General features: G+C 45.3%; 2 protein-coding genes across 7 annotated transcripts; both read left to right on the forward strand.

Annotated features, from left to right (window-relative positions):
• The first annotated feature begins 549 nt into the window (after positions 1 to 549).
• Positions 550 to 24,075, forward strand: LOC115557197 (RNA-binding protein Musashi homolog 1). 6 transcript variants are annotated; one of them, XM_030374805.1, is made up of 14 exons: positions 550 to 700; positions 1,189 to 1,229; positions 1,954 to 2,035; positions 2,170 to 2,254; positions 10,834 to 10,875; positions 11,742 to 11,834; positions 16,719 to 16,767; positions 17,681 to 17,763; positions 18,051 to 18,168; positions 18,944 to 19,024; positions 19,543 to 19,599; positions 20,666 to 20,722; positions 20,946 to 21,100; positions 21,366 to 24,075. In XM_030374805.1, exons 1-14 carry the CDS (start codon positions 639 to 641, stop codon positions 21,405 to 21,407), a joined length of 1,047 nt encoding a protein of 348 aa, XP_030230665.1. In that variant the 5' UTR covers positions 550 to 638; the 3' UTR covers positions 21,408 to 24,075. The 6 variants fall into 6 exon arrangements, with proteins under 6 accessions (XP_030230665.1, XP_030230666.1, XP_030230668.1 ...); XM_030374806.1 differs by having other exon boundaries at positions 20,967 to 21,100; XM_030374808.1 differs by having other exon boundaries at positions 20,970 to 21,100.
• Positions 24,076 to 24,557: 482 nt separating this feature from the next.
• On the forward strand, positions 24,558 to 26,714 carry LOC115557492 (transmembrane protein 233). The gene is made up of 3 exons (XM_030375362.1): positions 24,558 to 25,090; positions 25,575 to 25,709; positions 25,838 to 26,714. Exons 1-3 carry the CDS (start codon positions 24,914 to 24,916, stop codon positions 25,847 to 25,849), a joined length of 324 nt encoding a protein of 107 aa, XP_030231222.1. The 5' UTR covers positions 24,558 to 24,913; the 3' UTR covers positions 25,850 to 26,714.
• Positions 26,715 to 26,921: the final 207 nt, after the last annotated feature.

Genomic DNA, 26,921 nt, shown 5'->3' on the forward strand with positions numbered 1-26,921 from the left:
CCAGCGTTTGCACCAGAGGTCGTCTGAAGAGGAATACGGCATGCTGCGTCCTCAGTGGCAATATGACCTTGAATATCCCTGACATCTCCTCCTGATCCCTCGCAAAGTACGACTCCATCGCCCGCACTGCATCTCCCGTGTGGCGAACTGAGTGCTTTTAATGTCGGCGCTGTCCAAAAAATGTAAATAAATATGCATTCTGCACAGAGGCGCGCTGTCGTCGCTCGGAGAGACTCGGAAAGCTTTAATGGGCCATGATGTTGCGATCAAGCGATGACGTGCGCGGCGGGGAAACACGCTACATAGTGCGCCGATGGCATGAATAAAGGCAACGTGCTGGGGAAGATGGGAGGTCCGACGCTGGGTAGGCTACGGAAAAAAACGAGGTAGGAGGCGGAGTCCTTCTCTCGACCGTGTGTGTTTGTGTGTGTGTATGTGTGTGTGTGTGTGTGTGTGTGTGTGTGCGCGCGCGCGTCAGCGCTTGCGTATCTCTCGCTCTCTCCCAGTTCGTCCCTCCCCCTTTTTCGTCGAAACACCCCACCCCCACCCACCCGCCTCGGCCACCCGCCCCTGAGTCTGGAGCAGTGGAGCTCACTGCTTTCCCTCGCCTCTCAGTGCGGGAATACTAGTGAAGCAGAATGGATACGGAAGGGAGTCAAAGCAGCCTGTCCTCCACAGACAACTCCCCCCACGACCCCTGGTAAAGGAGACTCGCCGCCGCCGCTCTGCCTTGCCTATACCCCGGCCTTCTGCTACGAGGGACTTTACCTGCTTGGACTTTTAGTTTGATCCGGAGCTCAGCGGAGCAACGCCGAAACAAAAGACAAGCATGCTTCGGTCTGATGTGCGAGAGCCACTCAACCGTGATATAGCGCTGGCGCTCACAAACTGACGCACGGCAGTGGGTGCTAGTTTGTTTGTTTTGGCTTACGAAAGGCCATATCGCAACTTTTCATTCGTCCTATGGAAAAGCTCTCATTTCCCCCCCACTAGGGATTATAACGGCCCGGTTGGCCTTGGTGACTTCGCAACATGGCCGATACTATTTACCCCTTACTTTATTGATGCTCTGTTCGCCTGTTATTATTTTAGTCCGTCCGAATCGTTTTTTTCCTCGCTTCTTGTCTGCATGTGCGATCCGTAATGTGCTTCGAAATATAACACCTGGCGTCTTTTTCTTTTATTCAGCAAAATGTTCATCGGGGGACTGAGTTGGCAGACGACACAAGGTGAGATGATGTCCCGCACGTTACTTTAACAAGTATATCGCTGTAGCAGCCCTGGTTCTATTCTATTAGGGCTGCCTATTGCTCGAAATGTTACAAATAATATCTCCTTAAGTTGTTTAAGTGTATTAATGGTAATAACTATTGAAGTGCGCCTACACACACTCAAAATTCGATTATTCTAATAATCATATGGATCAACCGCCGACAGACAGTGAGATTCATACAATGTCCTGTCCTGCTTTTCTGTTATTCGATTATCATAGGCGATTCGCACTGTCAAAAGGCATCGGCCTGTACCGTGCGTTTATCCCCGTTGGGGAACTTGGTGTCATCTGGGGATGTTTTCGTTACATCGTTGCACTCAGGCTTCGCTCCATTTAATCCATTCATTTAGTATTCTGAAAACAACGTGATCGCAGTGGACCGCTGGATGCGTAGAGCCCGCAACCTTTGTTGTGCACGCCACGATTGGCTCCATACATGTTTGTATCGCTGCATGAAACGACGACCGCTTTCATGTGTTCTACAGCTTTGTTTGTGGTACGTTGGCCTTATAGCCTGTTTATGACTGAATACAGAGGGGGATACAAGTACAAACTCACCGCGGTCCGTCCGGCCCCCTCCGCTATGGTCGCCTAGGATATTATATGGTTCAGGATTATACGCTTTATGTTTTTGTTGTTTTTAAATTCTAAAGTATTTTTTTTTATTATTATTCCTGCAGAGGGCTTGAAAGAGTACTTCTGTAAATTCGGAGAGGTGAAGGAGTGTATGGTGATGCGGGATCCCGCCACCAAGCGGTCGAGGTGAGAGAGGCGTGCGCCCCGTCGTCCTATCACTGGCGCCCTAGTGTTTATGCTATTTACGTAGCATAACACGATATGTTTCTCGCTTCTTTTTTGTTTTAATGGCTGCTTTTGCTTTGTTTTGTTCAACACAGGGGATTTGGGTTCGTGACGTATGCGGATCAAGCTGGCGTGGATAAAGTGTTGGCCCAGAACAGACACGAGCTCGACTCAAAAACAGTAGGTTTTGTTTCGCACATTACTCACCAAATTGTTTATCATACCTAATTAGCCTGGGTTACTTTTCGGTTTGCCCCCCGCATCATTTAAAATTGTTGGTTTTTTTTCATTACTTGGCGCATTTCCTGACGTATGGCTTGTAAAAACGTTAGAGCAATCCCTCTCCCTGGCTCATTTCCCGCTCCAAATCCAGGGTCAGGGCGCCAACATGAAAGCGTTCTTTCTTGCTCTTCATTGCCATGGTTACCTGGGGACCTGAATGGGATAGAGGCTTCAGTAAAAAAAAAGTCACAGTAGTACTCAGTACTTTCGCTCATGTAGGGTTAGGGTTAGGGGTAAGCTTTGTGGTTTTAGTGGCAGCCCTGTCACTTTACCCTAAAAGGAGGAAGTTTCTAATATATTGCTGCTGTGAAATTGGTAGTAGTTAGAGAACGTTTTTTCTGAACCCTGGCACCACGCCACACAATGCATTCAATGTATCCCAGTCACAGGCCAAAGATAGCCTACCTTTTCTGTAGACAGTTTAGTCAGCCAACAACACAAATGGCTGTTTGATTTGTTTTGAATCTCCTTGAATGGGAGACAGCCCTGCCTTGGTTATGTGGATAGTTCATCCTGTGGGATTGGCTGTGGTTTTAATAATGTTCCCTTCCCCCACCCCTGTTACACACGCACAGACCAGTACCATAGACCTAGCACACTTGTTTCACAGTGAAACGAGTGCTACAGTAAGGGAAGAGAGAGAGATGCAGGTGTGGAGAGGGCTGTCTGGCTGGCGAAGCGGGCCTGTTGCCGGGGGTGACAGCAGCGACTAGGGACAGTTTTGTGACTCCACTCCTCCTATGGGATTTGCGTCTCCATAACAACTTGCCAGCTTTTCTAAAACATAATCGTAACGGTCTCTGTGGCTTGATAGCCGGGCCCCTGATGCCTAACACAATGTTATGCCATGAAGATACTCTCAACTCAGCGGGCGCTGTCTCTCCTTAAGAAACACTAGCCGGTTTGAGTGTTCTGATAAATACAAGCTTCATGCTCCGTAAACCTGGAATTATATATTCTTAGAATTATCAGTATTTTTTGAAGATACATTTTTGGCTCATTTAAAGTGGCAGCAAGGACGTATGTTTTTCCCGTAGAATAAAAAATGCACCAAAACAAAATAGGCTAATTACACTTCTAAAATTAGCATGAGTTCTTCTCGTACTAATATCACAAATAATATTAACGCTGACTTGGTGTGTTTGTGTGTTTCCTTTGGAGCGTGGATATGAGCTTGTATGAATACTGGCTAGTACGGGTGCAGGGTTTTGAGGGCTCATCTTGCTAGGCCAGCGGCGGGTCTAGGCGTTGCCCTACTATAACCAAATACAGAGAACAACCAAACAGTATTTACCCGAGCAGCACAGCTCTGTGTCTCAGGTCGACGCAACGGCTGTGAGTGTGCGAAAAATAAACGGGGCTTAAGCTCATTCCTTTATAACAATGGGATTGATTTGGTTTTTGAATGTTCTATTTGTATTTATCGAATAGCAGGCCTTTAATGGGTTATCTCAGAATATTAGCCCACAAAACATAGATTCCAAGATCCTTATCAATCTTCTTTGGTGTTGTTCTCTTATGCATGGAAGTAGGTCGAGTGGAGCGAATTGATTATGTGTGAAACATTAGTATCGTCATTATTATAATTATTCCTATAATCAGTCAATTATTATGTGCCAGTCACCTCAAACTAATGTTCTAAGCTCAATTATGTCCTGATACTTTCAGTTGAAGTATCCTGGCTAGCAGTCAAAGCTAGTCATCCATTGTTGTGTGAGAGCAGGTGCCTTTGTTTGTCTGGCTGAGTCTTTAGTTTCGGATTTAGACCCTCAAGGCAGACACATGGCTAAAGGTTATATTTTACCCCGTTCACACTTTCTTTGGGTAGCAGTGTTATGTTAAAATAGGACAATTAAAGATAAACAGATGATTTCTGATTTCTTTAGCCCAAATTACGAAGCCTCAGCACACTTTGAAAAAGTTATCTCATGAAAAATGCGTCCAGCTTTTCGGCGATTCTGCATTATAAAGTTTAGGCTCCTTGAACAAAAATCCTTGCCTGCAACTCGAACTTCTTTAATATTAAATCGGTTTTATTATTTTCTTGCTCCGCCTCGCTCTGTAAGACTTCCGGCGTCTGTCCACTTCAATGTCTTTCCTCGTTCTCAATTCTCACGTGTCCTCTTCCCCAATGAAATCTGTCTCCACCTCTCCACTGGTCTCCCTTCGGCCTGCCTCTCACCACAGTTGGAGTAGGATAGCCATTGTTTGATCAACAGGAGATGAGAGGAGGAGGAGGTGGAGGAGGAGAAGAAGGAGAACGAGAGGGACATTCCTGCTCGGAATTAGAGAGAATGTTCTCTGCTTTGAATGTTTTTTATACCCACCCCATGGAGGGTGAGAAAATAACTTAGTAAAAGGATGAGGTGGAGGGGGGGGGGGCTCGGTGTGCGAATGAGCACGATAGCAGCGAGGTACATGGTGTTAAAAAGAATAGGGCCAGCATGCATCGCACCATGTGGCAAAATAACTTGTGCCAACAAGCAGGGCTTTGGTAAAGTAGGACCAGTAAAAAAAAGGCTTGAAAATACTGAGGTGGGTTTCATTAATTGAGCTGGGGTAATTGCGGTGGTTAATTGCCGTTAACCCACAACAAATCTGAACACGATTGCAACTGCTTTAGAGTGTATAAAATGTCTGTCAATACGAGCAACACACTAAAGTGTGAGGAAGTCTTTTTGCTAGTTTTCTAGTGTGCTAGTTGTCGTTTTTTTTCGTAAGTGGAGCTCTATTGAAGTTTGGTTGGTAAGAGGTTAGATTTCCTGTCAGGCCAGAATAGATAGCCCCGGGCCAGAGGTGTACTGTTGTTTTGCTCTGGACACAGAAGAGCACAACTGGTATTTGTTTTCCTAGAGAAAAAAATAAAAGGGAAAAAAGGCTTCTCCGTGACCCGCTAAAGGCTAGCGAGGTGAATCTATCTGGTGCTATACGCAATGTGCTGCTACCTGTGTTCATGGGGAGAGTGCAGGGCTAGTTCTTGGTAGGAACGGCCACATTACTGTGATGTTAGTGTGTTAGTGCAGTGACAGACTAATAATGGTTGTTGTTGGTGTAGGACACGCTCACTGGTTTGATAAGAAAGCATTCAAAATCTGGCCTAACTAGCGACTACCTTTAGGTTTTTCCCTTTGTATGACCTGTGTGCATTTCGCTTACTAACAAATATGTGTCCGAGGCTTGCGCGATGATGAGGTTCTAAAAAAATCTGTATTTAAAGGAAAAGAGATCCATTTAAAACATGCATCACACAAGTTGCTCATGAGCCCATAAATGTGACCCTGTAAGAAGAAAGTGGTGATTCATTACACTTTCAGTAAAGTGAGAAGCAGTGGGCTTCGGTATGCACTCTCTGTTTTTCACACATAAATTAAAACGGCAGAACTGTTGCGTTCTTTCGTTGGTTTGGCTGATGTTTTTTCTGTTATTTTACATAAGTACAAATACAGTCGTATGCCAAACAGTAGTATGTTAGCCTGTTGTTACTGCTTCCTCTACAGTGTAGTCAACAGCATGGTGCTAATATAGCAGCTTATATCTACGGCTACACAGGGAGAGGACATATGTTTGGGGCAGACTCTATGGACCGGACTGGAGCCACGTCAGGCCGCCGGCTCCCAAGCCAAAACCCGTTCATCCGTGCTGGACGCCATTCGTGCTAATGCTAGCTGCTAGGGCTAGCTAGAACTGCCTGAAGATTATCTGTTAATGCTGACATGGGCCAGAAGAGAAAGTATGATGGACAGAGATGGGACTGAGAGACATAGAGTGAAACAGAGAGAGAGAGGGCAAGATCCTGTTCTTTAGCTCTAATTAGTATAGATCTCTAAAGCAACTAATCGGATTGAAGGAACAAACTGGATTGGGCTTTGGAGGTATGGCCACAGTAAGGCTAAGTAAGTCCTATAGGTGGAAGACCAAAAGGACAGACATACACGCACGCACGCACGCACACACACACACACACACACACACACACACACACACACACACACACACACACACACACACACACACACACATACACACACACACAGGGTTGGGGGGTGCTCATTAGGGGGGTTGGTGAAATAATTACTGTGCTATTGTTCCGCTGGGCAGAGATTGAACCCATTGGCCCTAGTCCAAGCCAAGTCTACCTCTCTTATCTCTCACTCGCTCCCTAATTTGACATTGCATCTATTGTTAAAAAGTTTTCAGTTTAAATCGTGTGTTCGTTATATAGTCATAATGCACTGGCCCCAGACTGTTCTGTACGTCCCATTAACTTGTAGTTGGCCATTGTGAGATCCCATGTAGGCCGTATCTTGTGTCGCAGCACAATCTGTCGGAAATCCCATATTCCATGGATACTTATGGTAACTGTATCCTGTAACTTTGTCCCGGGCTGGGTACATACATAGAGGGTGTGTTCGTGTGTGTGTGTGACTATACACTGATGTCACCACTGGATGAGTTATGTACAGTGACTGGGCCTCAGAGATAACACACTGTCGCCTGTCGTGGGGTGTACGGTTGTTTCGTATAAATGTGTCAGGGTTTGTGTTATATGCAGTATTGTGTGTCCGCGTGTTTGTGTGTGCGCGCGTGCGTGTCTGTTTGTGTCCGTGTGTGTGTGTGTGTGTGTGTGTGTGTGTGTGTGGGTGTGAGTGTGTATATCGGGGGAAGGGGATGGGAGGGGGGCGGGCTGAGCGAGCCCCTGGTCCTCTACGGGCCCATCTGTTTTGTCCTCTTTGTCCTGTTAATTAATGAAATCAGAGGGGCTGCCTGCTGGGACAGCCCCACTGCCCCGCTACATGGGACAGGCCCACTTTCTCATACGCACTGCCACGCCGTTTGCACAATGAATAGCCCCACGCTCTCTCTTTTTCACCCATCTCTTCGTCGCTGTGTTTTTCTTTTCCCATTTCTCATTCTCTCTCTCCTGTTCCCTCCCTCTCTCTCTCTCTCTCTCTCTCTCTCTCTCTCTCTCTCTCTCTCTCTCTCTCTCTCTCTCTCTCTCTCTCTCTCCCCTCTCTCTCTCTTTTCGCCTCTCTTTTCCCCCCTCACTCTGTCTCTATTTCAGAGGCCTGGTGTGCTTGTGCTTTCCTCCTGTCTCCTTTGCTCTCACTCTCTCTCACTCTCTACCTCTGACTTTCATTGTTCTTTCACTCTATTTTTGTATTTTTTTAATCTCTATTTAGGACATCTTGTGTTTGTCCATATCTCCCTGTGAATATATATATATTATTTGCTCTTCTCTCTTTTCTCATATTCTGTCCATTCCACCCTCTGCTTTAGCAGAAATGACTTGCACACATATGGCCCGGGCTCACAATGGAAGTGTATTTTTTCTTCCTGCACTTTAAGGGTCGTTGCCTGAACTGAATAACAAGCAGGCCTCATGCCCCTGGCTCCGCTGTCTGAAGCATTTCTGTGTTTTTTTTCCTGTTTATGTTTATTTTTTTCTGAGTAATTCTTTGACGTAAAGGATATTTTTTTTCTTCTTCTTCTGTCTCTGATTGTCATTTGTTTGTTTCAGTTTGTTGCACTTGTGGACGTGCGGGGCCCCGGGAGGTGACTATGTCGGTTGTAGAATAGTCTAGTGGTTGAATGACCAAACTACTAAAACCGTACCGTAGAATGCACTCAACACCTCTTCACCAACGTGCCGCTAGTTAGCCGGATGCCGTGAAGTCACATGGGTTTGCACTCACTCATAACTCTTTGCCAAATTTATTATTTTTATAAATTACAAAAATAAGCGACTGCTGTACTTCTTTAACTGCTCAGTCGGTTAGTCCGCCAGGAGTCCGATTTGGTTCGACACAGCGTGTCCCAGCATCAAATGTCAAGTGAAATGAAGAGCTATGTCTGAGTGTTGCAAACTGCAAGCTGGCGACGTTATTTCTATGTTTGCTCTGTGACCTCTTGGTTTTTCTCCTCTTCCTGGAGGCTAACCCACCAGTATAGCATGCAGACTATCTGATAGTCGCCGCTGTAGCTTTAATCAGACGTAGAAACGACATATCGTAGATCTGATTTCCTGCACATATGGGGTGGATTTTTAACAACATTGCATGATCTGGCTGTCCTGCCTTGCCATAGATATCGCCTTCATAGACAGTGTACTACATGACATTTGGGTGTTTTGCAGATTGATAAAGAAGCAGCATTTGCCAAATTAAAGGTGACGTTGATTTTAAATTGTGTTTTGATTCCACATGATGTTGTTTATATCTAGACAAGATGGCGGACACACTTATTTTTCAAGCAAGGTGTTGATGTATCATTTAACTTGGTTCTTGACAAGGGACTCAATTACCCCCCCCCCTGTTGCGGCAGAATGTGACCATGCTTTGTCAGCTCATGGTCTTGGCCTCATAATCGCTTTACAGTAACTCTGGTCCTGTAGTCCTATTAAAACAGTTAAAACACTGCTGGTGTGCCCTCACCATTAGTCAAGAGCCTATTACTGTCTTAAGTTCCACATTGTCAGTCACTCAAATCTTAAGTCGAGAACTCTTTGCGACAAATTTAGCAACGCTAATTAGAAATTCAACTTGAGTTGACTTTTTATGGATCTTCCTTATTATTTTTTTTACACATCATTATTTGAACAATATGGTATAATAACAGGGTATCTGTGCAGAAGACAAAATTACAATACCCCCCTTTTTTCTGAAGATCTAGCTTCCATAACTCAAGGGCAATTTCATTGTATTCCTATTTTTTTTTACACTACACAGAAATTATGCCCTGCTAAAGTGATGGGACTTATTTCACCCCAATAGTGTCATGTTCTTTACAATTCAGCGTGCACAGAATGCTTTGTTAGCAGATCACCCTGCTTTGCATTAGTTGTGGGTTGGTGGTGGGGGGCTTTCTTGGGTCCTTGTCACCTTTGTCTGTGTTCAGACCAGCTGGGGGTGACATGGCTGTTCTCGTTGCTGCTCCACTCTGAGGTGCAAAGACCTTCCACAGCCGCCTCCAAGGGCATGGCGACCACTTACCGAGCTCCCTCGCGCACCGCCGCGCACCAACCGGAGAATAAAAAAAAACATAGCTTTATCCAAGGGTTGGATAAAATATTATTTATCACGTCATCATAAAAAAAACGTTTCTTTTTCAAGACATATTTCATTTCAAGTGCGACGGCAGGGGGGTGGGGTTGGGGGGCTGGAGGGGGGAGGGGGGGGGGGGGGGCAGGTGGATATCAGTTGTATAGCGTCTGTTGTCATTAATATAGGTGGTAACAATTCTTAGTGCTCTCCATGTTTGAATGGTTCCCCGAGGATATTATGGTAATGTCGCTTTAATAGCCGCGAGTAACCCTTAGTGAGAAAAATGGGCTTTTATCTGACGCACATTAATCAAAGCAGAAACGCCGCGCGGTGCCTCTCCGTGACACACGGCAAGGTCTCGCGTCCTGACGCGAGGCGACCAGTGGGAGTGGGGAATCTCAAGAAATTCTTCACAGATTTCTAAATGCCATACCAGTCGCTGCATATTCACTCGTGTTAAAGGCCAGCTCATTTCAAGCTCATTTTTGCGTTCTAATTTTAACTGTAACCTCGACTTTGGACGACGCGTTCCCAAAAGGGAAAGTATCGACATGGTGAAAATGTGGTTGATCCAAAATGTCGTCAGGCTTTGTGAGCTTTATTATCTCTTTAAATTGCTTTCAGTATCTCGTATCTCTTCAAGACTGTAGGAATGCAAAAAGAGTATTCGAAAGCATTTCCTGTATTCGTGGGGTTATATTGATTCAACCGATATCTCCAGAATAAATTAATGAAGTCTAGCTGTTTATCCTGGCGGTTTGAGGTGAGCGTAAACAAGGTGTAGCAGCATATTATTAAAGAAGGAAGAGCCTCTATTGTAGTAGATATATGAGGCCGATGAGGGAGCCTGGCCTAGAATCTTGCCCATCATTTCATTAATCTCCAATAGGTTAACCCCAGCACATTGTGGTTGGCAGAATGGATACCTAATTATATAAATAACGATGAATGATGTACCTTTGTGTAGGGAAGGCCATTGCACACGGTGCACTAGATCTCTTCAGTAGGCTACATGTGCAAACATGTTCTCATTCAGCTAAAAAAGGGTTCAACGTTTTGCCCAAAGGCACCCGGGACAGGGCAGATGATGCAGATCCCACGCATCCCCATCAGAACGGCAGCCTTGAAACTCGCAACCTGACAGGTGTACCGATCCGTGTTTAAACAACACAAGTACAGACTTTGGGATGTGATACTCCTCATCATAAATCGTGTGTCAAGTCGAATCACACACCCGCCTTGGTCAGATCGAATCAACGACACCTCAGAAACAGGGGTTAAGGCCTTCACCCGTTTCAGCTCCACAAGAAACATCTGTATGCAACACATGAAGAGAAATACAAAGAAATCGAACAATGTGTTGTCCTGTGTTGGAATCGAATCCCTCCCCCCCCCCCCGCGAACGGTCTCACTGCACGTCTCTCTTTTCCTTTTCAGATCGACCCCAAGGTGGCGTTTCCCCGCCGGGCCCAGCCTAAGGTGAGCGACACAGCCCGGGGTTAACTGGGACAGCCGCCATGGGGGGGGGATTGTGGCCGATGATGTCATAGGTGTCACTCCCCATCACTCAGGGGCCGGTTGACTGGGATTAAACCAGGCACGGGACCAAGGCAGGGCAGCAATCCACTTGTCCACACCGACACTGTGACCCATGCCCTGACCCCACGCCTAAGACTGCCAGCAGCCAACCAAACACACACGCACACACACACACACACTCGCATATGAACGCAGAAACACACACACACACACTCACATGTGTCCGGAGAAACACACATACGCACACACACACTTGCGTGTGTGTGCATAAACACAGCCACTCATGTGTCTACACACAGACACACATGCAATCACATATGTAGGCAAAGACATTCGAAAACTTCCATTTGTACACACAAACACACACACACACACACACATACACTCACGGTAGCCATATGTACGGTAGACATGGGTGCACGTGTGCCACACACACATGCTCACTACTCCATTTATACACTACAGAGAGCGGTGCTAGCATGAGTGTTTATTGTTTATTCTGTTATGCACACATATGCACAAGCAGACCAATATATATATTTAGCTTTAAAGTTTTCAGACTCTCGGTATATTTATGTGTCTCCATATAAGACCGGCATGAGTAAACATTTTATTCATGGGCGTTTGTGTTTACACAAACCCGCTCTGCATGTTGCAGCTCCTAAATTGTAAGTACCGGGGTTGAATGCAGCACCTTTGTAGATTAGCTGAATGGCAACAAATACAAGACTCTTTATCGCTAGGATCTCCTGCTTGGCTAATGAGATTAGTGATAATGATGGCCTCTTCTTCTTCTCTGTTGTTAGCTGGTGACCAGGACAAAGAAGGTCTTTGTCGGAGGGCTGTCAGTCAATACCACCATCGAGGATGTGAAGCAATACTTTGACCAGTTCGGAAAGGTAAACCATTCGGAAGACAGTCTGCCCACAGCCTGGCAGTCTCTGCCCTTCTCTGTGACCCTATGCTCCCCACACCCCCCCCCCCCTGCTCTCCAGTCCCATGGCTTTCTGTTTTTAACTCCATTTACTCACACCACACTTAGAATGAGGGAATGTAAGGGGAGAAGGGGTATTGGAAGAAAAGGATAGATTTAAAGAAAATCCCTCAGTGCCAGATATTGTATTAGGTTGTAAGACTCTGTTTAACCGCTGTTGTTGTTCGATATCCACATTTGAGCATTCAGGATGGTTCTGTTACAGGCTCTTCCTGGTCCAGCTTGGCGGCCATTAAATGAAATTTGGTAAAAGGCAAATACATGCTGAGAAGACAGATTAGTGACTGGGGAACGGATAGGAGGAGGGAGGGAGAGAAAAAAACAGAAATTGAGTAGGGAAAGGAGATGGAGGGGTATTGTAAGAGAAGAAGCGCCCCCCATAGAGAAGGAGGAGGGGGGCACTCACAGGGGTTGAAGACCAGAGAAAAGCAGGAATGTTAAGATGGAGAAAATAATTAGTACAGAAGTACACAAAAGGAAAGACAAAAAACTGGCTTTCCAGTTGACCGGCTTGCTGCTGTATTTTACTTGGTGTACTTTGTAATACAAAGATGACATTTACTGGCAAATGATTTTATGTTAAGAAAATGTCACAAAAAATGTATTTGGTAAAAGGGGCTTTCAGTCCTGATGAGGGAAACTTTTCATTTTATAGTTTTAGTTTGGCAGTTGAGGCACTAAAGAGCGATGTTGGTATTGTTGCTCAAATACGAACTAATCTAATGCAACAGCTGCTCCTCAAATACCCCCCACCCCTCTCAAACCCCACCAACCTCAGACGCTCACTCCCTCCCCACACACACACACACACAGACACACACACACACAGACACACACACAAACACACACACACACACACACACACACACACACACACACACACACACACACACACACACACACACACACACACACACACAGTGCTCTGGTCCCCTCTCAGCTTGTTGCTGTGGTGACCTGCTTTCCCCTATTGTCCTGCTGTAATGCGGTGGTGTTTTTTCTTTCTTTGAAATGGTGTGTGCACGACAAGTGTGTGTGTGTGTATTTGCATGGAAGGAAGCAGTGGCGCCTGGGTGTGTGTGTGTGTGTGTGTGTGTGCGTCTGTGCGTGCGTGTGATGCGCGCATGAAAAGCGCAACAGGGCCATCGCTGTGGAGGAAGGCTAACACAAACACACATTCATACATGCAAATGCTCTCTACCCCACACACACACACACACACACACACACACACACACATGCGCACACACGTCCAGCTGTCTCGCATACTGTCTTGTGTCCTGTTCAACCGTCATGAAAACGAAAAGCACCCCTACTTTAGCTCTCAAATCCAACAGCGTCATCTTCACTATTTTTCCACTCTTCAACCCATTCCGCTCCTAACTTTGGGCCAGTCTCTCTCTCTCTCTCTCTCTCTCTGTACTAAACGTGTGATATACGTATAAAGAGGCAGTCTTGGTCCTATGTGAACTCCATTCACATCACATGCACCCGGGCTGTACGTGTCACAGGCCGCGGCCGTCCCATAGTGCATTCCTGCTAGGCGGGAGGTGGTCCGTGTTTGTTATCGGAGCCGGGGGCCGGAACGTGCAGGTTGGGGATGGAACAGAGACCCAGAATGCCTGTTTGTTTTTCTGGCCGTGGAGCCGCCCAACTAGGGAAAACACTTGCGTTGTGTATCAAAGCGGTGGAAGACTTTGATACGGGACGCTAGAGCTTGGTGGACGTGTATCTCCGTGGACGGGGACGACAGAGCGGGAGAGGGGGGGGGGTCGAAAAACAAATCTGGAACCTGTTGGTGTTTTTTATTTATTTTGCGCTTTTCAAGATGTCAGAGTCCCTTGGCCTCTGTGCTTTCCCCCCCCCCCCCCCACCGGCTCTCAAAATAAAAACACGTCGAGACTTTCATACGCTTTCAAGAAGCTAGCACGAGCTCCATTGAATGGTTAGCTTCCAAAGCAGTCTTTTGAGTATCCAAAAAGAGTACATTTGTGTTCACAAATATATTCCCCTTCTTGCATCTCTCTGGACGACCGAGTATGGTTGAGTTGGTGAACATTAAGGTTGAGAAGCCAGCAGCACAGAGGCCAGAACAGACGGGGGAAAAGTTTGGACTGAGCTCAGCCATGTGAGAGGGCGATTAGGAGGCTCCGATGAACACTTTGTCCGTCGTCCTGTTTATAAAGAAAGATGGACAGAGAGAGGGAGAGGGGGAGAGATAGAGGCTAGGGAACGCCATGAGAGTATGGAAGGAGAGCGGGCGATAATACAGTTCAGGTTGGGGGGCGGGGAAGGGGAAGGGGGTGGACATAAATGCCACCCTTCATCTTAATGTTGCAAACATGTTTGCCTACGGTGGTTAATTACCGTGCTAGCGAGCCCACTCAGCTAGCCGGCCTCCATAATGCCGTGCTTCATCCAAACCCGGACACTAGAATGCTTGATCACGCACTGCAACGGATAGTGGTCCACTGTTATATAGCCACCTTTGAGTCGCCCATAATTTAGTGTTTCTCGGGGGTGACCTCATCGTTTCTTCGCTCCCCAGGTGTGTGCTGAGTCATTAAGACACAGAGCTGCTGATCAGCCAATCCCGGACCCCCATAGCTATCCAATCATATTGTCTTACTGCACGCCAGGCAGTGGACATTGGAGATTGTCCTTTTTTTATTCGCTTTGGCAAGGGCAAGACATGAGTCAAGCTAGGCATCACTGTATATTTTCTGTGCTAGTGAGGATCAAATGTAGCATTAGCACAGTAGGAAATCCAGAGCAGCCAGGACAGGAGTTCTAACACACGAGTAGGAAACGTCCAGAATAGATGTGGCTAATGCTACGGGAGGCTAGCAGAGCTGAAACACTATTCTTATGATAACATATTGCCTCGCAGCTGTCTACTGTTAATTTCCTCAGCTCTCTGCTGTGTCATTGAGTTTGGGGCACTGGAAAGATATATCATCTGTGTGTGTGTGTGTGTGTGTGTGTGTGTGTGTGTGTGTGTGTGTCGGAGGGCGGGGTTAAAAACTGAATGAAGGACAGTTGAAGGAGGAGCCTCCTTGTGTTTATGTCTCGGTGATCGCGCATTTGAATGTTTAAATTGAGAGCGGGTATAGTAAGAGACAGAAGAAGAGGAGGAATAATCGGGACACACACACGCCTGATCACAGAGGACGCGCGCGCAGTAATTCAACGTTGACGTTGATGCCTCTTTTCACATGAACTTAAGGTCTGACGTCGGCCTGGCCTTGGCCCTCCAGAAACTCGCATAACAGCAGCTTGTGTTTCAATACGGTTGGCCATTGCAAATAGCCATGTTAGTCATACTCTGTAGAGTTTGATCCAAACTCTGGCCACACCGTCCCGGATAGCAGGTGTTTTTTAAATGTAACACTTTGCTCCCTTCAAACATGATCTGATTACCTTGCATTAATGCCAAGGGTATTTCCACAGCGGCGCAGAAGAGGCTAACTCACTGCTATTGAAGGACGAGGCAGGTTGAGAGAGAGAGAGAGAGAGAGAGAGAAACGTTGCTGTTAGGCTCTTCTTCCGCTTAGAATCTCTGACTCGTTTTTTGTTGAAAGGGTCCAGCAACAGATTTGAGAGTTGGGAATTTTTCTCAACTAAAATATATTCTTTCCTTCCATACTCTGTGCATGTGCCCAACACATCCCTCTTTGGGGAAAAATACAATTATATTCTTTATGCTTTTTTCCTTTTTGAATCCGATAAAAAAAATATTCACCTTACTTGTTGCGTCTCGTTTTCCCTTGCGGCCTCCCTCTCTTTTCTCAGCCCCCCCCCCCCATCTATCTATCTGTCTTTCTCTCTTTATTCTCTCTCTCTCCTTTCTCTTTTTGCTCCGTCTCCCCCCTATCGCTGTCTCTTTCTCTTTATTCTCTCTCCGTTCTCTCTCTCTCCTTCTCTCTCCCTTTCTCCCCCCTCGTCCCTCCAACTTTCTCACTCACTCACTCTTGCTATCTTTCCCTTTGTTTATCTGTCATTCGGTTCATGAAAGGGGGGGTGGGGGCGGGGGTGGGGGGTTGGCGGAGGATGGCGGGGGTCCCCAATTGAAATTCTTTGCAGGGTCTCCATGGGAATAGTAAACTTTGTGGAGGGGGGAAAGAAAGACGGCGAGGTCGAACAAATGAAAGGAAGAAAGGGTGAAGCAGGACATGGCTTGTGAAAAGCCTGTGTGTGTGTGTGTGTGTGTGTGTGTGTGTGTGTGTGTGTGTGTGTGTGTGTGTGCAGGATAGAGAGAGTGAGGTAGAGTGAGAGAGGAAGAAAGGAAAAGAGGACACTTTCTCCTCGCACTTATGATCAGGAACATTCGGTTATTCTAATTCACGCTGGTCGATTCTCTACAGCTGCGTTTTCAACCGACGCTTTTCATCGCGCTCTTTCTCTCCTTTCCGCTACGCAACTCTTATGCCTTCTTTCTTTTTTTTTCCCTCCTTAGTCACCTGTCCCTCTCCCTCCTTCTTTTGCTCCCTCTCTCTCTCCCTCTCTGTCTGTCCCCCTTTCTCTCTCTCTCTCTCTCTCTCTCTCTCTCTCTCTCTCTCTCTCTCTCTCTCTCTCTCTCTCTCTCTCTCTCTCTCTCTCCCTCTCACCCTCCATCTGTTTCCCCTTTTCCACTCCAAAGCTAAGTAGGGACAATTGAACTCCATGCTGTGTAATGATTGTGTGTGTGCGTGGGTGTGGGGAGGTGGGAGTGTGTGTGTGTGTGGGTGGTTACGGTGTGGGTGTGTTCTCTTGTGTGGAAGCTCATCTACTCTTTCCTTTGATTTCATAGGTCGATGATGCCATGCTCATGTTTGACAAAACGACCAACAGACACAGAGGTAAGACACACACACACACACACACACACACACACACACACACACACACACACACACACACACACACACATGCTACACAAACACGTTTTTTTTGAAGAATTCCTATTTTCTAAACTTTTGCGAAAGGAGATTTTATGAAGTATAATTTTAAAATCACAATTTTGTGATTTCACAAAACGGTAAAAAAACCAGTTAAAGTGACATGGTGACTGGTGGTTGGTGGTTGAGCAAATTGAGAGGAAGGCACCGCAAAGCTATCATAATTAGTTTCCATTTAGTTGAGCCACTTTTATCTCCCCATGTGGTAGAAGCAGACTAAACTCATACATTAAAAGTCTAAATGATGTGTTCCCCTTTAAGACGATACAAGACGTTGAGACAGGAAGTTAGAGCCCGGGGATTTAACTTTTGTTTGATCTCCTGTGGTTCTCTCATTCTCTCCTCATCTGTGTGTGTGTGTGTGTGCGTGTGTGTGTGGATACGTGTGAATGTGTGTGTGTGTCAGGAAGGGCTGTGGTTGAGGGGACAAGGGGATTATTAGGGCAGAATTGTAGTCCTCCCTACCAGTTGTTGATCCACTTAGCACCACCATACAGTCCTCAGCCAGCACCATACAGTCCTCTGATGGCACCATACCATCCCTCAGCAAGGTTAATTTGGGATTGAAAGCACACGCTGCACCTCCTACCACCTGTTATCACCTGCTGCTTCTGTTCCGGGACGGAGGAGTCAATAATAAGGCTAATTATAATGCCAACAAATACTGTGCATGCAACCTTGGGGTTTGAAGACACTTTGGATAAAAGTATCAGACGAATGTCCTAGATAAATGGAAAGGCATGTGTGGGACTGCACCGTGGGGTTGGAGTCCGAGTGTTGCGTGTAACTCGGTTCTTCTCCTCGCTGTTTCCAGGCTTTGGCTTCGTCACTTTCGAGAACGAAGATGTGGTGGAGAAAGTGTGCGAGATCCACTTCCATGACATCAACAACAAAATGGTAAAGAAAAAATACTGCTAACATGCCATATACTCAGTTAATATCCACGGGGCACTATGGTTTTAATATATATTAAGTATTGAACAGTAAATAACTATTAAACCATATTCAAGATACACGTTACAAGTTAAGGAACAACTGTCCGATGAGTCATGGATCTCGACATGAGCTGGCCTCTGTTCGTTGTCTCAGGATGTAGAACCACAATCTGCTTATCTGCCTGTGTCTGAGCCACTTTATGAATGAATGCATGACTCTTAACCATGGCACCGCACCTACCTCCCCAGGTTGAGTGTAAAAAGGCCCAGCCCAAGGAGGTGATGTCCCCGACGGGGTCTGCCAGGGGCCGATCACGGGTCATGCCCTACGGCATGGACGCCTTCATGCTGGGCATCGGCATGCTAGGTAAGAGCGGCGCCTGGGAGCGTTCAGCTAGGGGCAGCTAGGGGCAGCTAGGGGCAGCAGCTGGTTCTCCCTGGCTGAACCGGAGATTAGGCACTGACGCAACGTTAACGGGGGGTACAACGCTTGGTCAGTGGGAATGAGACAATCCTTTCCCATGGAGGGCCTGAACCCTGCCTTACTTTTTAATGGAGATGGGATTTCTGTTTTGCATCTGTTGGTTGTTTTGGTCGCGGGTTCTTAGAATGGTGGATTGAATTAAAATGTATGCTGGCAATTACATTGCTGCAAAAGGCTGGTGTTTATGATCATGGTGCGCAAAGACACCGAGCGTGGACATGTGTTGGGTTCATTGCAGCGTGCGTGGTTTCTTGAATTTTTTGTAACGTCTCAAACACAACCATTAAAACCTTAGCGAAGAGATAAAAGAGTTTTTCGATGTTGAAGATGTCAATTCTATTTGAAATCAACCAAATTGCCTTCTTTGGCTTAATTGCACGGTTGCATAACCTGAAAAATCATAACACATAAATCCTGACATCAGGAGAAAGTTAACACTTCATGTCACCAGTAACTAATCAAAAACCCACATTTCATGGTAGCGAGGTGGTTTTGCTTCTCGGTTCATTGTGCTTTAGCGCCCTCTGGTGGCCGTATTCATTTAGAAAGCTCCTCTAACTCTGGGACGGAGAAGAGAGGGGGACTAAAAAGCTGGGGGTTTGTTCCACTTGACGATCGGCAGGAAGAGATGTAGTTACATGTGTCTCCCCGTCCACAGGCTACCCAGGGTTCCAGGCTACCACCTACACTAGTCGCAGTTACTCTGGCATCCCGCCAGGTTACACTTATCAGTTCCCTGGTAAGTTCACACCCGGCACGCTTTTACATTCCCACCGCCCCTGAACTCTGCTCTCCACAGCATGCCTGGGGTGTGGCCCGAGTCAACGCGTGCGCTTTGAGCTCCCGTTCTTAAGCGGATATTTGAATATTGAAACATGTGCTGTGGTGGCACACAGAGGAACCATTGCGATCCTCCCTAAGTGGAAGGCATCTTTGACAGGCAAATACAGACTAGGCCACATGCAAAATAGTGTATACACACAGACACTCAGCTTACCTCTTACTAGCGGCGTTTATAGAAACATAAACGTTCCATTTTTATCTTTTTTAAGATTTTTCTATTGCTCTTTTTGCTGTTTCAATGTCCCCGTGCACCAAACCCCCTCAACACCCCCTCTCCCCTCCCTACAGCCCCCAGTACTAGCTTGTGTCTGTGTACTCCTGTGAGGCCACTTGGTCAATAGACGGTACAGTACAGTGGATGTGTTTGGCTGTAGAATAACCGTGTTTTACAAATCGCTTCTTTGTCTTTTTTAGAATTCCATTTAGAGAGGACCCCCCTCATGACATCATCCCACCCCCCTGAGCTGACAGGTCAGTACCCCCCCCCCCCCCCCCCCCCCCCCCCCCTCCTTCTCCTCCTCCTCCCCCTCCTCCTCCCCTCCTCGACCCCCCCAGGGTACACAGCGTCCCCCAGGACTCGGGTGGTCACCTCGGCGTCAGAGTGACCTTTGATCCGAAGGCTCGCCCTTTTCACTGCCTTGCCTCCGTCGGTTTGCATCTCATTTGAGTAGCTGAGACTATGGAAGGGCTTTTGTGTGAGACTTAGTGCTGGAAACGCAGAATGGATGTGGACTACTATGGTACTACTACTGCTCCTGGTCAAACCCAGTCCCTCTTTCGGTTGACAAAACAAAATGAATAAAGATGAGCTGTGCTTAAGGAAATATCATGATTTAAATGATTGAATTAGGAAATAGTTTAGGGTTAAAAAACTAAAACAATTTGAAAAAATGGTTGTTAGTTTGAATTTCGATGAGAGTATATGGGATACAGCCACACTGAAAATGCACTCTTTGAAAGTGCATTTCAAATGCACTTTCACAACAAAATGTAGCTAGGGCCGCTAGCCACACTGCCATCTGGTGGTGACGACCCGCAACTGCAACCTTCTAGACGGATCTCTTCTAAATGAACATGCAATCATATGTAATAAGTGAAGAGTGTGCATCCATACAGATCAACGCTCTTACGCAGTAATGGTCAGTCGAGGAGATGAAATCTAGCAGCAAGAAGGGAAATTGAACACTAGTGTCAGCCTTCTGAGGTTTTCCTCTGAGCAGGCTGTTAAATGGCCTGCAGAGTTTGTGCCGCCTGTCAGACCATAATCTGACAACAGATGTTTGGGCAGATGTGAAATATGAGAAACCCATCCATCCCTAAAAGCCTGGTATGTGTTTGTATCTTATGTGTCTTTGTATGTAAAGCGATCTTTACTGGTGGACAATTAAACATGAGGTTAATACAATATGCTGATAGCGCGATGGGATTGGCCAGCTTCGTCCTAATGTCTGTCCGCCTGTCCTGTCCCCAATAATGTGGATGTCTGTCCGTCTGTCCTCTCCCCTATAATGTTAATGCTGGTCCATCTGTCCCTCAGCCATTCCTCTGACCGCGTATGGACCAATGGCAGCAGCCGCAGCAGCAGTAGTAAGAGGTATGTAGCTGTGTGTGTGTTTGTGTGTGTGTGTGTGTGTGTGTGTGACTGTGCTCAGACATAGGTTCACTAGTGCTCGCATTGGAAAGATAGGGTTAGATATATGCAATGGCCATAGTGGTCAAACGTCAAACCTATTTAATATAAGAATAGCAAGGTAATAATTGACGTAGCATACTATTTTAGCTAGTCTTAGTGTATGGTGTGTTTGTATGTTTTTAAGGCTCCACTCCCTCACGTGCAGCAGGCTTCCTAGGCACCAGCAGCCCTGGACCAATGGCTGACCTGTATGCAGCAGCCAATCAGGACTCAGGAGTCAGTAGCTACATGAGCGCTGCTAGCCCCGCCCCCAGCTCGGGGTTTGGCCATGGACTCGGGGTAGGTCATGCACACAAACACATGCGCACGCACACATACACACGCGAGCGCACATACGCACGCAGGCAAACACAAGCGCACACGCACACACACACACACACACACACACACACACACACACACACACACACACACACACACACACACACACACTCACAAAAACACACCTGCCAGTAAAGAGCCAAATTCATACACAACTGAAACATGTACCGGTTACAACAAACAAGCTGGTGTACTTATATTTCTGTGGATGTTGTATCCCCAGGGTCCTATGATTGCTACTGCTTTCACTAATGGCTACCACTGAGAAGGCTCAGGTCACTGAACACAGGATGGGCCCTCCTGGGCTGACGATTGGATCAAACCTGCTGGGTGCCCATCGATGGCACAATTTGATTGCGGTTCACAGGCTCTACCAGAATGCTGGCTCCCTGCGGCCCCACCCACCAAGTGAAGATTTGTTTATTTTGTTTTATTTGTTAAATACTAAACTCTTGTTTAGACGTACTAATCTCACTCCAACACTCACCACCCCCACCCCTGTCTCTCCTCTTCTTATCTCAACTGTCCTCCTATAGGCTGATTACTAGACAACTCCATTTCTGTTTCCTTTACAGCAGGTTGAAATATGAAAAACTGCTACAGACAAACAAAAAAAAATAATCAAACAAATCTCCGGTCAAAGTTCGTCATTGTATTCATGACGAGTGTGGAGAAGATTTTTTTTTTTGCTTACTTTATGACATTTTTTAATTATGTTATTTTATTTTCATGTACGGTGTTTTTTTCTCTTTATGAAATATGTTGAATCTGTTACTGACGTGAGAGAGAAAAAAAGAAAAAAAAAAGAAATGCTGTTAAATAGGGTTTCATTCGTTTCCAAAAGGAATCAGACCAGTTTCAACTATACCAACGGTCTGGCGCCTCAGGCAAATTCCTTTAAAAAAAACACACAAAAAAAGTACTCAAAAAAATAACTAAACTCAAGTGTCACGGGAAACATAAAATAATACTAAAATGTATATTTTGGTAGTCTTTAAAAATCAAACCTTTGTAATATTGTTATTAATATTGACAGTAATAATGATAATCTGTAAGGTATTTTATTCTGTAATTGGTTTCAAAGCAATGTTTTTATGTCTTCCTGTAAGATATTGTAAATATACGCTGGGAGGGAGGGAGGGGGGGGGGGGGTACTCTACTGGTTAACACACCATTGACTGGTTGATGGAAGAAGAAAAAAGGTACTAGTAGTAATTTAACTGGACATCATCAACTACTTAGTATGGTCATCTCACTGTTTTACTCAGTATGCATACAGGATGTATACCAGCGTCAAGATGTGCGTTCAGAGGGCCACCCATCGTTGTCTAGAAACACGATGCGATGGACACTTCGAAGGCCGATTTCAAAGAACACACCTAGCATATCCATTATGGAAAATGGAAACATTTTCTTCTTGTTACCATTTTGGAAAATTTACAGACTTTTTGGATGAAGGAAGAAAAAATAACGAAACAGGAAGCAACTATTCATTTTGTAATTAATGCAACACAACGATCGGGTGCAGATCGATTTATGATTATACACTTACTGGAGTGAAAAAAATATTCGACTTTTAAAAAAATGCATGGCTATCTCCTTTTAAAAATTCTGTTTGGAAGATGATTGGTCCGAGGACGGAGGAAGATGGCGAAGGCCTAGACGTGCACGATGGGGAGCGAGGGTATGGTCGGGGCGGGGGCGGGATTACGGGGTCTATGGGGTTGACTGGCGCTATTTGGAATGGATTATATATATATACTTATATATATTTTTTTTGCTCAGTTTCCTTCGTAACTTTTTGATTTTGTTTTTTTGTTGCCATTCTCTTATGTGGTGTTATCAACGGTGAAAAACAAATGAAGGACTTTCCTGAAGTGAGTCTAAAAAAAGATACACTGAGGCCATGTTTTTTGTCCTTTTTACTGCGCGATGGAAGGTGCATGAGCTTGTGTCTGCGTGTGTGAGAGACCGAATGTCTGCGCACATTTATTAATGTGTAACATGGAACTACTTTTGGCTGACGAAGGAAACCATTTAGATTTCGCCAGTTTCGGTACTGAAAATATAAGTCCCCCGTTCCATTCTGGTCTTAAAATTCCCCTTTTTCCCATTACACATTTCAAATCAGCATTTCACCGGTGGGGGAGAGACCGTGTTTTAACACACAGGCTTCGATGCTCTCTGCAACCCCACACGTTTTATTGTTTTGTACACACCCAGTGACTAAATGTAACAATGACCAGAGGGATTCTGGAGGAGAAGCCAGACATGGAACAGGGCCTTCCCAGACAGTCCTGCAGAGAGGACTTCTGTCGAGACCACAGCGTCTAGCAGCAAACGACTAGCTGCTGTAACTACAATAATAACATTTATTTTCTTTATTTCCCCCTATGGGATCCATGGGATGAATCTCACGATAGATATCTTCAGCACAATTTCATCGATCACTGCAGATTTGATTAGAAAATTCTAGACAAAGGTCAGACAAAGTACCTCTCTTAAGGCTATCTGGGACAAGACATGAAACTACTACTGCTGGACACCAACACTGTAACTTTTTATCTTACAACAAAGCAATAAGTTATTTTTTACCTTACAAATGATAATAAAACTATTATTGGTGATATGCGATGATGTTGACAATTCTGCGGCATTAAGACTTATTTTCAAAAAAAAAGTAACTATATTTTTCTGTTTTCAAGTCTTGTTCCCCGTGTACAGTAATTTTGAAGCTGTTCTTGTTTGTGTTGACGTCAGGAAAATGGCCTATGTTTTGAGTAGAGCTGAAAACTCTGGCTATGAGCCCTTGAACAACAGTTGACTTAAACTATCATTTGGGGCTGTTTTATACCAAGCTTTATCACAATGTTGTTTTTTTTTCCTCTTTGGAAATTTCGATTTTAAAATTCCTAATAAATTATTCTAAAGCATTGTCTGGTTTGTGTCGTTTTGTGAAAGTTATGTTTTTTTCCCCTACACAGATAAAACCATCTTCCAAAACCATAGCCCCAAAAATAACGGACTAAAAATAAAGTGAAAATTATGACCTTAAAGCTGTGCTTTAAAGAGCACATAAGTGTTTTATGTAGAACATTTCATCTTATGCCCTTGACTACCAGCGGCCCACAAAAGCTTCTTGTGACACTTTCAGCACTTACATTTTATGGATGTGTCAACATTGATTTAATGCTTTTGATTGTCCTCAGCCTCACCTGAAAGTCAATTTGACCAAAGTTATCTGGTATATGAATAATTATGAATGTCTTCACTACTTATCTGCAATGTTTTGTTCTTGTATGATTCAAGTCAGGAGCGTTTGAGGGGATATTCCGATTTTCGTAAGGCGCAAGTGAAGAAACCTGGCAGAGAGGCTGATACTTCACACCTCTCCTGGGAGCGATAGCTTGGGCCGGGTCCAACGGGGTCTGGGATCTCTTCCCCTTTCCCTGACCACTTGGCTCTGGTTCCTTACCCCCCTGTGGCAGACTATCTTCACACACTGGTCAGGTTATGGAAGAGAGAGCGCCACCAGCACCACAACAGAACGGCTTTCTATGCAACAGAGAGTCAAGAGCGAAGCCTTGCTCGCTTTGGTCCCCCACACAGGACCCACCCACGGGCCCTTCCCATTTGGAATCGTCTTTCTCTCCTTGTTGAGGAGTTTGCTGATTTCTGGTGGCTTGCGGTTCTTTTCCTGCTCTCCTTTCGGGAGTCTTTTTTTTCAGCCCCTAACTCCGATCTTGAACTGTGCTTCCATTGTTGGCCACGATGCCTGGAGGAGTCCTTGGTTCGGATGTGAAGCGCTCCATCAACCTCTTAGACGGTGTTTCAGTGGGAGAGCAGCAGCCCCCGCCTCCGCTCAAAAGCTACCTTTGTTTGACAATTTTCGCCTGCTTCTGTCCAGCATACCCAATCAACCTCTTAGCCCTGGTCTACTCAATCATGGTAAGCACGAACAACGCCATCGCCACGGACCTAGACCTGCATTTGCAGGGCGTGTCATCGAAATATTTGAGTAATGTAGAATAATAGACATGTCGAATAATGTCACAAAGATTAAATTCTCTGAGAATAAGGCCACCATAATAACAACTGTTGATATCCTGTGATGTCCCTCAGGACATGGAATGTTGTGTACTACTGAAGGGAGGAACTAAAGCTCTGTCCTCACCACACTGTGCACGCTGTGTGTTTGACATACATAAGGACTCATGTCTCCTCAGTCAATAGTGTGATGACTAGAGATGGACAGATCGCTTGATCGATTAAAGATGAATCCAGATTTATAGATCTATTGGTAGTCCGACAAATATCAGGTATCGAATAGCATATGCCTGTGCTATGACTCAATTGATTGGCTAGTTGGATACAGACAGACAGTCAGACCTGATGGATATTGAACAGCGTATCCCTTTGCTTTGGGCACCAGTCCAGGTACAGTTACTATAACGGAGACTATGACGGGTCCCAGCGCCTGGGAAGGAACGCTTTCTTTGTGGCCATCGCCTCCCTCATCATCGGCCTTGTCATCATCGTCGCCATCTGCGGGGTTCATTTCACCAACGTAAGCCATTGCCTCCAGTGGTTTGACATTGAGATACATTTGAATATTATGCAGTGAGCCATTCACTATATTTCTGTTGGTGTATGTTCACTTGGTACGGGTTGAGATGTGTTTTCCATCTGTTACAGCTTGACTACTAGGGGACAAGGTTTTAAAGAGTGGATGAGAGGAAAGGAGATTCTGCATACAAAGAGAACCTCCGGATGAACTGGTGGCGTGTCAGGGGAGTTCAGCTGAAGGAGGGACATGTATCAGATACGGAACTTGTACACCTCACGTAAAGAACCAACGGGACAGTAATTGGTTAATAAAGGAAGCGTCGTACAAAGCCGTGAGGAACAATTCTGTGGCACTGTTTTGATGAATTTCATTTCATTACTAATCAGGAATACACAATCCATTTTCTCATTCTTTCACAGTTCATTTTTCCATTTTGCCAAATAATTGTCACATACTTTCACAATTCATTTAGAAATTCGAACACAAGAATTGTTCATAATTTTGCTTTTTGCATTGTCGTTTTATGTCTACCCGCCCAACCCATATTGGACTTGTCCAGTATGGTGGTCCCTGGAATGGAGAATCCCTCAGATGTTCCCTTCTCAAAGCCTCTTCCTCCTCCCCCCGGTTGATGTCTTGGGGAAAGAGGACTAAATCTAATATTAGCACTTGAGACTGTAAATCTGATAAACAAACAGCATAAACGAAAACTAGCCTCCCAGAACAGGATTTTTCATCCTACTAATATATAATATAAATCATGTGTCATTTCTAGTCTAGGCAAAATGATGAGGAATGTACTAATCATTGATTGTGTCAATCTCGTCTCTAACTAACCATGGTGCTCCGGCATAATAAAAGTTTTCTATATTTTCTGATTAAATTATCGTGTGAGCTGGATAATGGAAATTACATCCATTCAGTGGCAAGAACTGTTTTAACTTTTATATATTCTGAGTGTCTGTAAATGTGACACACATTCATAATAAATGGGCCTGGTCACCGTCTACGACTCCTCCATCGACCTCCAAACAGTGGGATGATGAAATCATGTGTCATAAGGTCCATCAGTGGTTATGCAACAAATCAATATTTTACATTTGTTTTAACTATTCCATATTAACCCAGATGTAATGATATATATGCAACACTTTTAAAGCTTATATTACATTAGCATTTAGGAGCGCTTTTATCCAAAGCAACTTAAAGGGA

Source organism: Gadus morhua, chromosome 13 (assembly GCF_902167405.1).
Source record: "Gadus morhua chromosome 13, gadMor3.0, whole genome shotgun sequence".
In the NCBI taxonomy this organism is placed as follows: Eukaryota; Metazoa; Chordata; class Actinopteri; order Gadiformes; family Gadidae; genus Gadus; species Gadus morhua.

Bases quoted from the DNA above. Each gene is read 5' to 3' on its own strand.
- LOC115557197 (XM_030374805.1), top strand. From the start codon at position 639: ATGGATACGGAAGGGAGTCAAAGCAGCCTGTCCTCCACAGACAACTCC. The intron at 2,036-2,169 runs GTGAGAGAGGCG...TGTTCAACACAG, and splicing joins CCCGCCACCAAGCGGTCGAG to GGGATTTGGGTTCGTGACGT. The intron at 19,600-20,665 runs GTCAGTACCCCC...TCTGTCCCTCAG, and splicing joins CCACCCCCCTGAGCTGACAG to CCATTCCTCTGACCGCGTAT.
- LOC115557492 (XM_030375362.1), top strand. From the start codon at position 24,914: ATGCCTGGAGGAGTCCTTGGTTCGGATGTGAAGCGCTCCATCAACCTC. The intron at 25,091-25,574 runs GTAAGCACGAAC...TTTGGGCACCAG, and splicing joins CCCTGGTCTACTCAATCATG to TCCAGGTACAGTTACTATAA.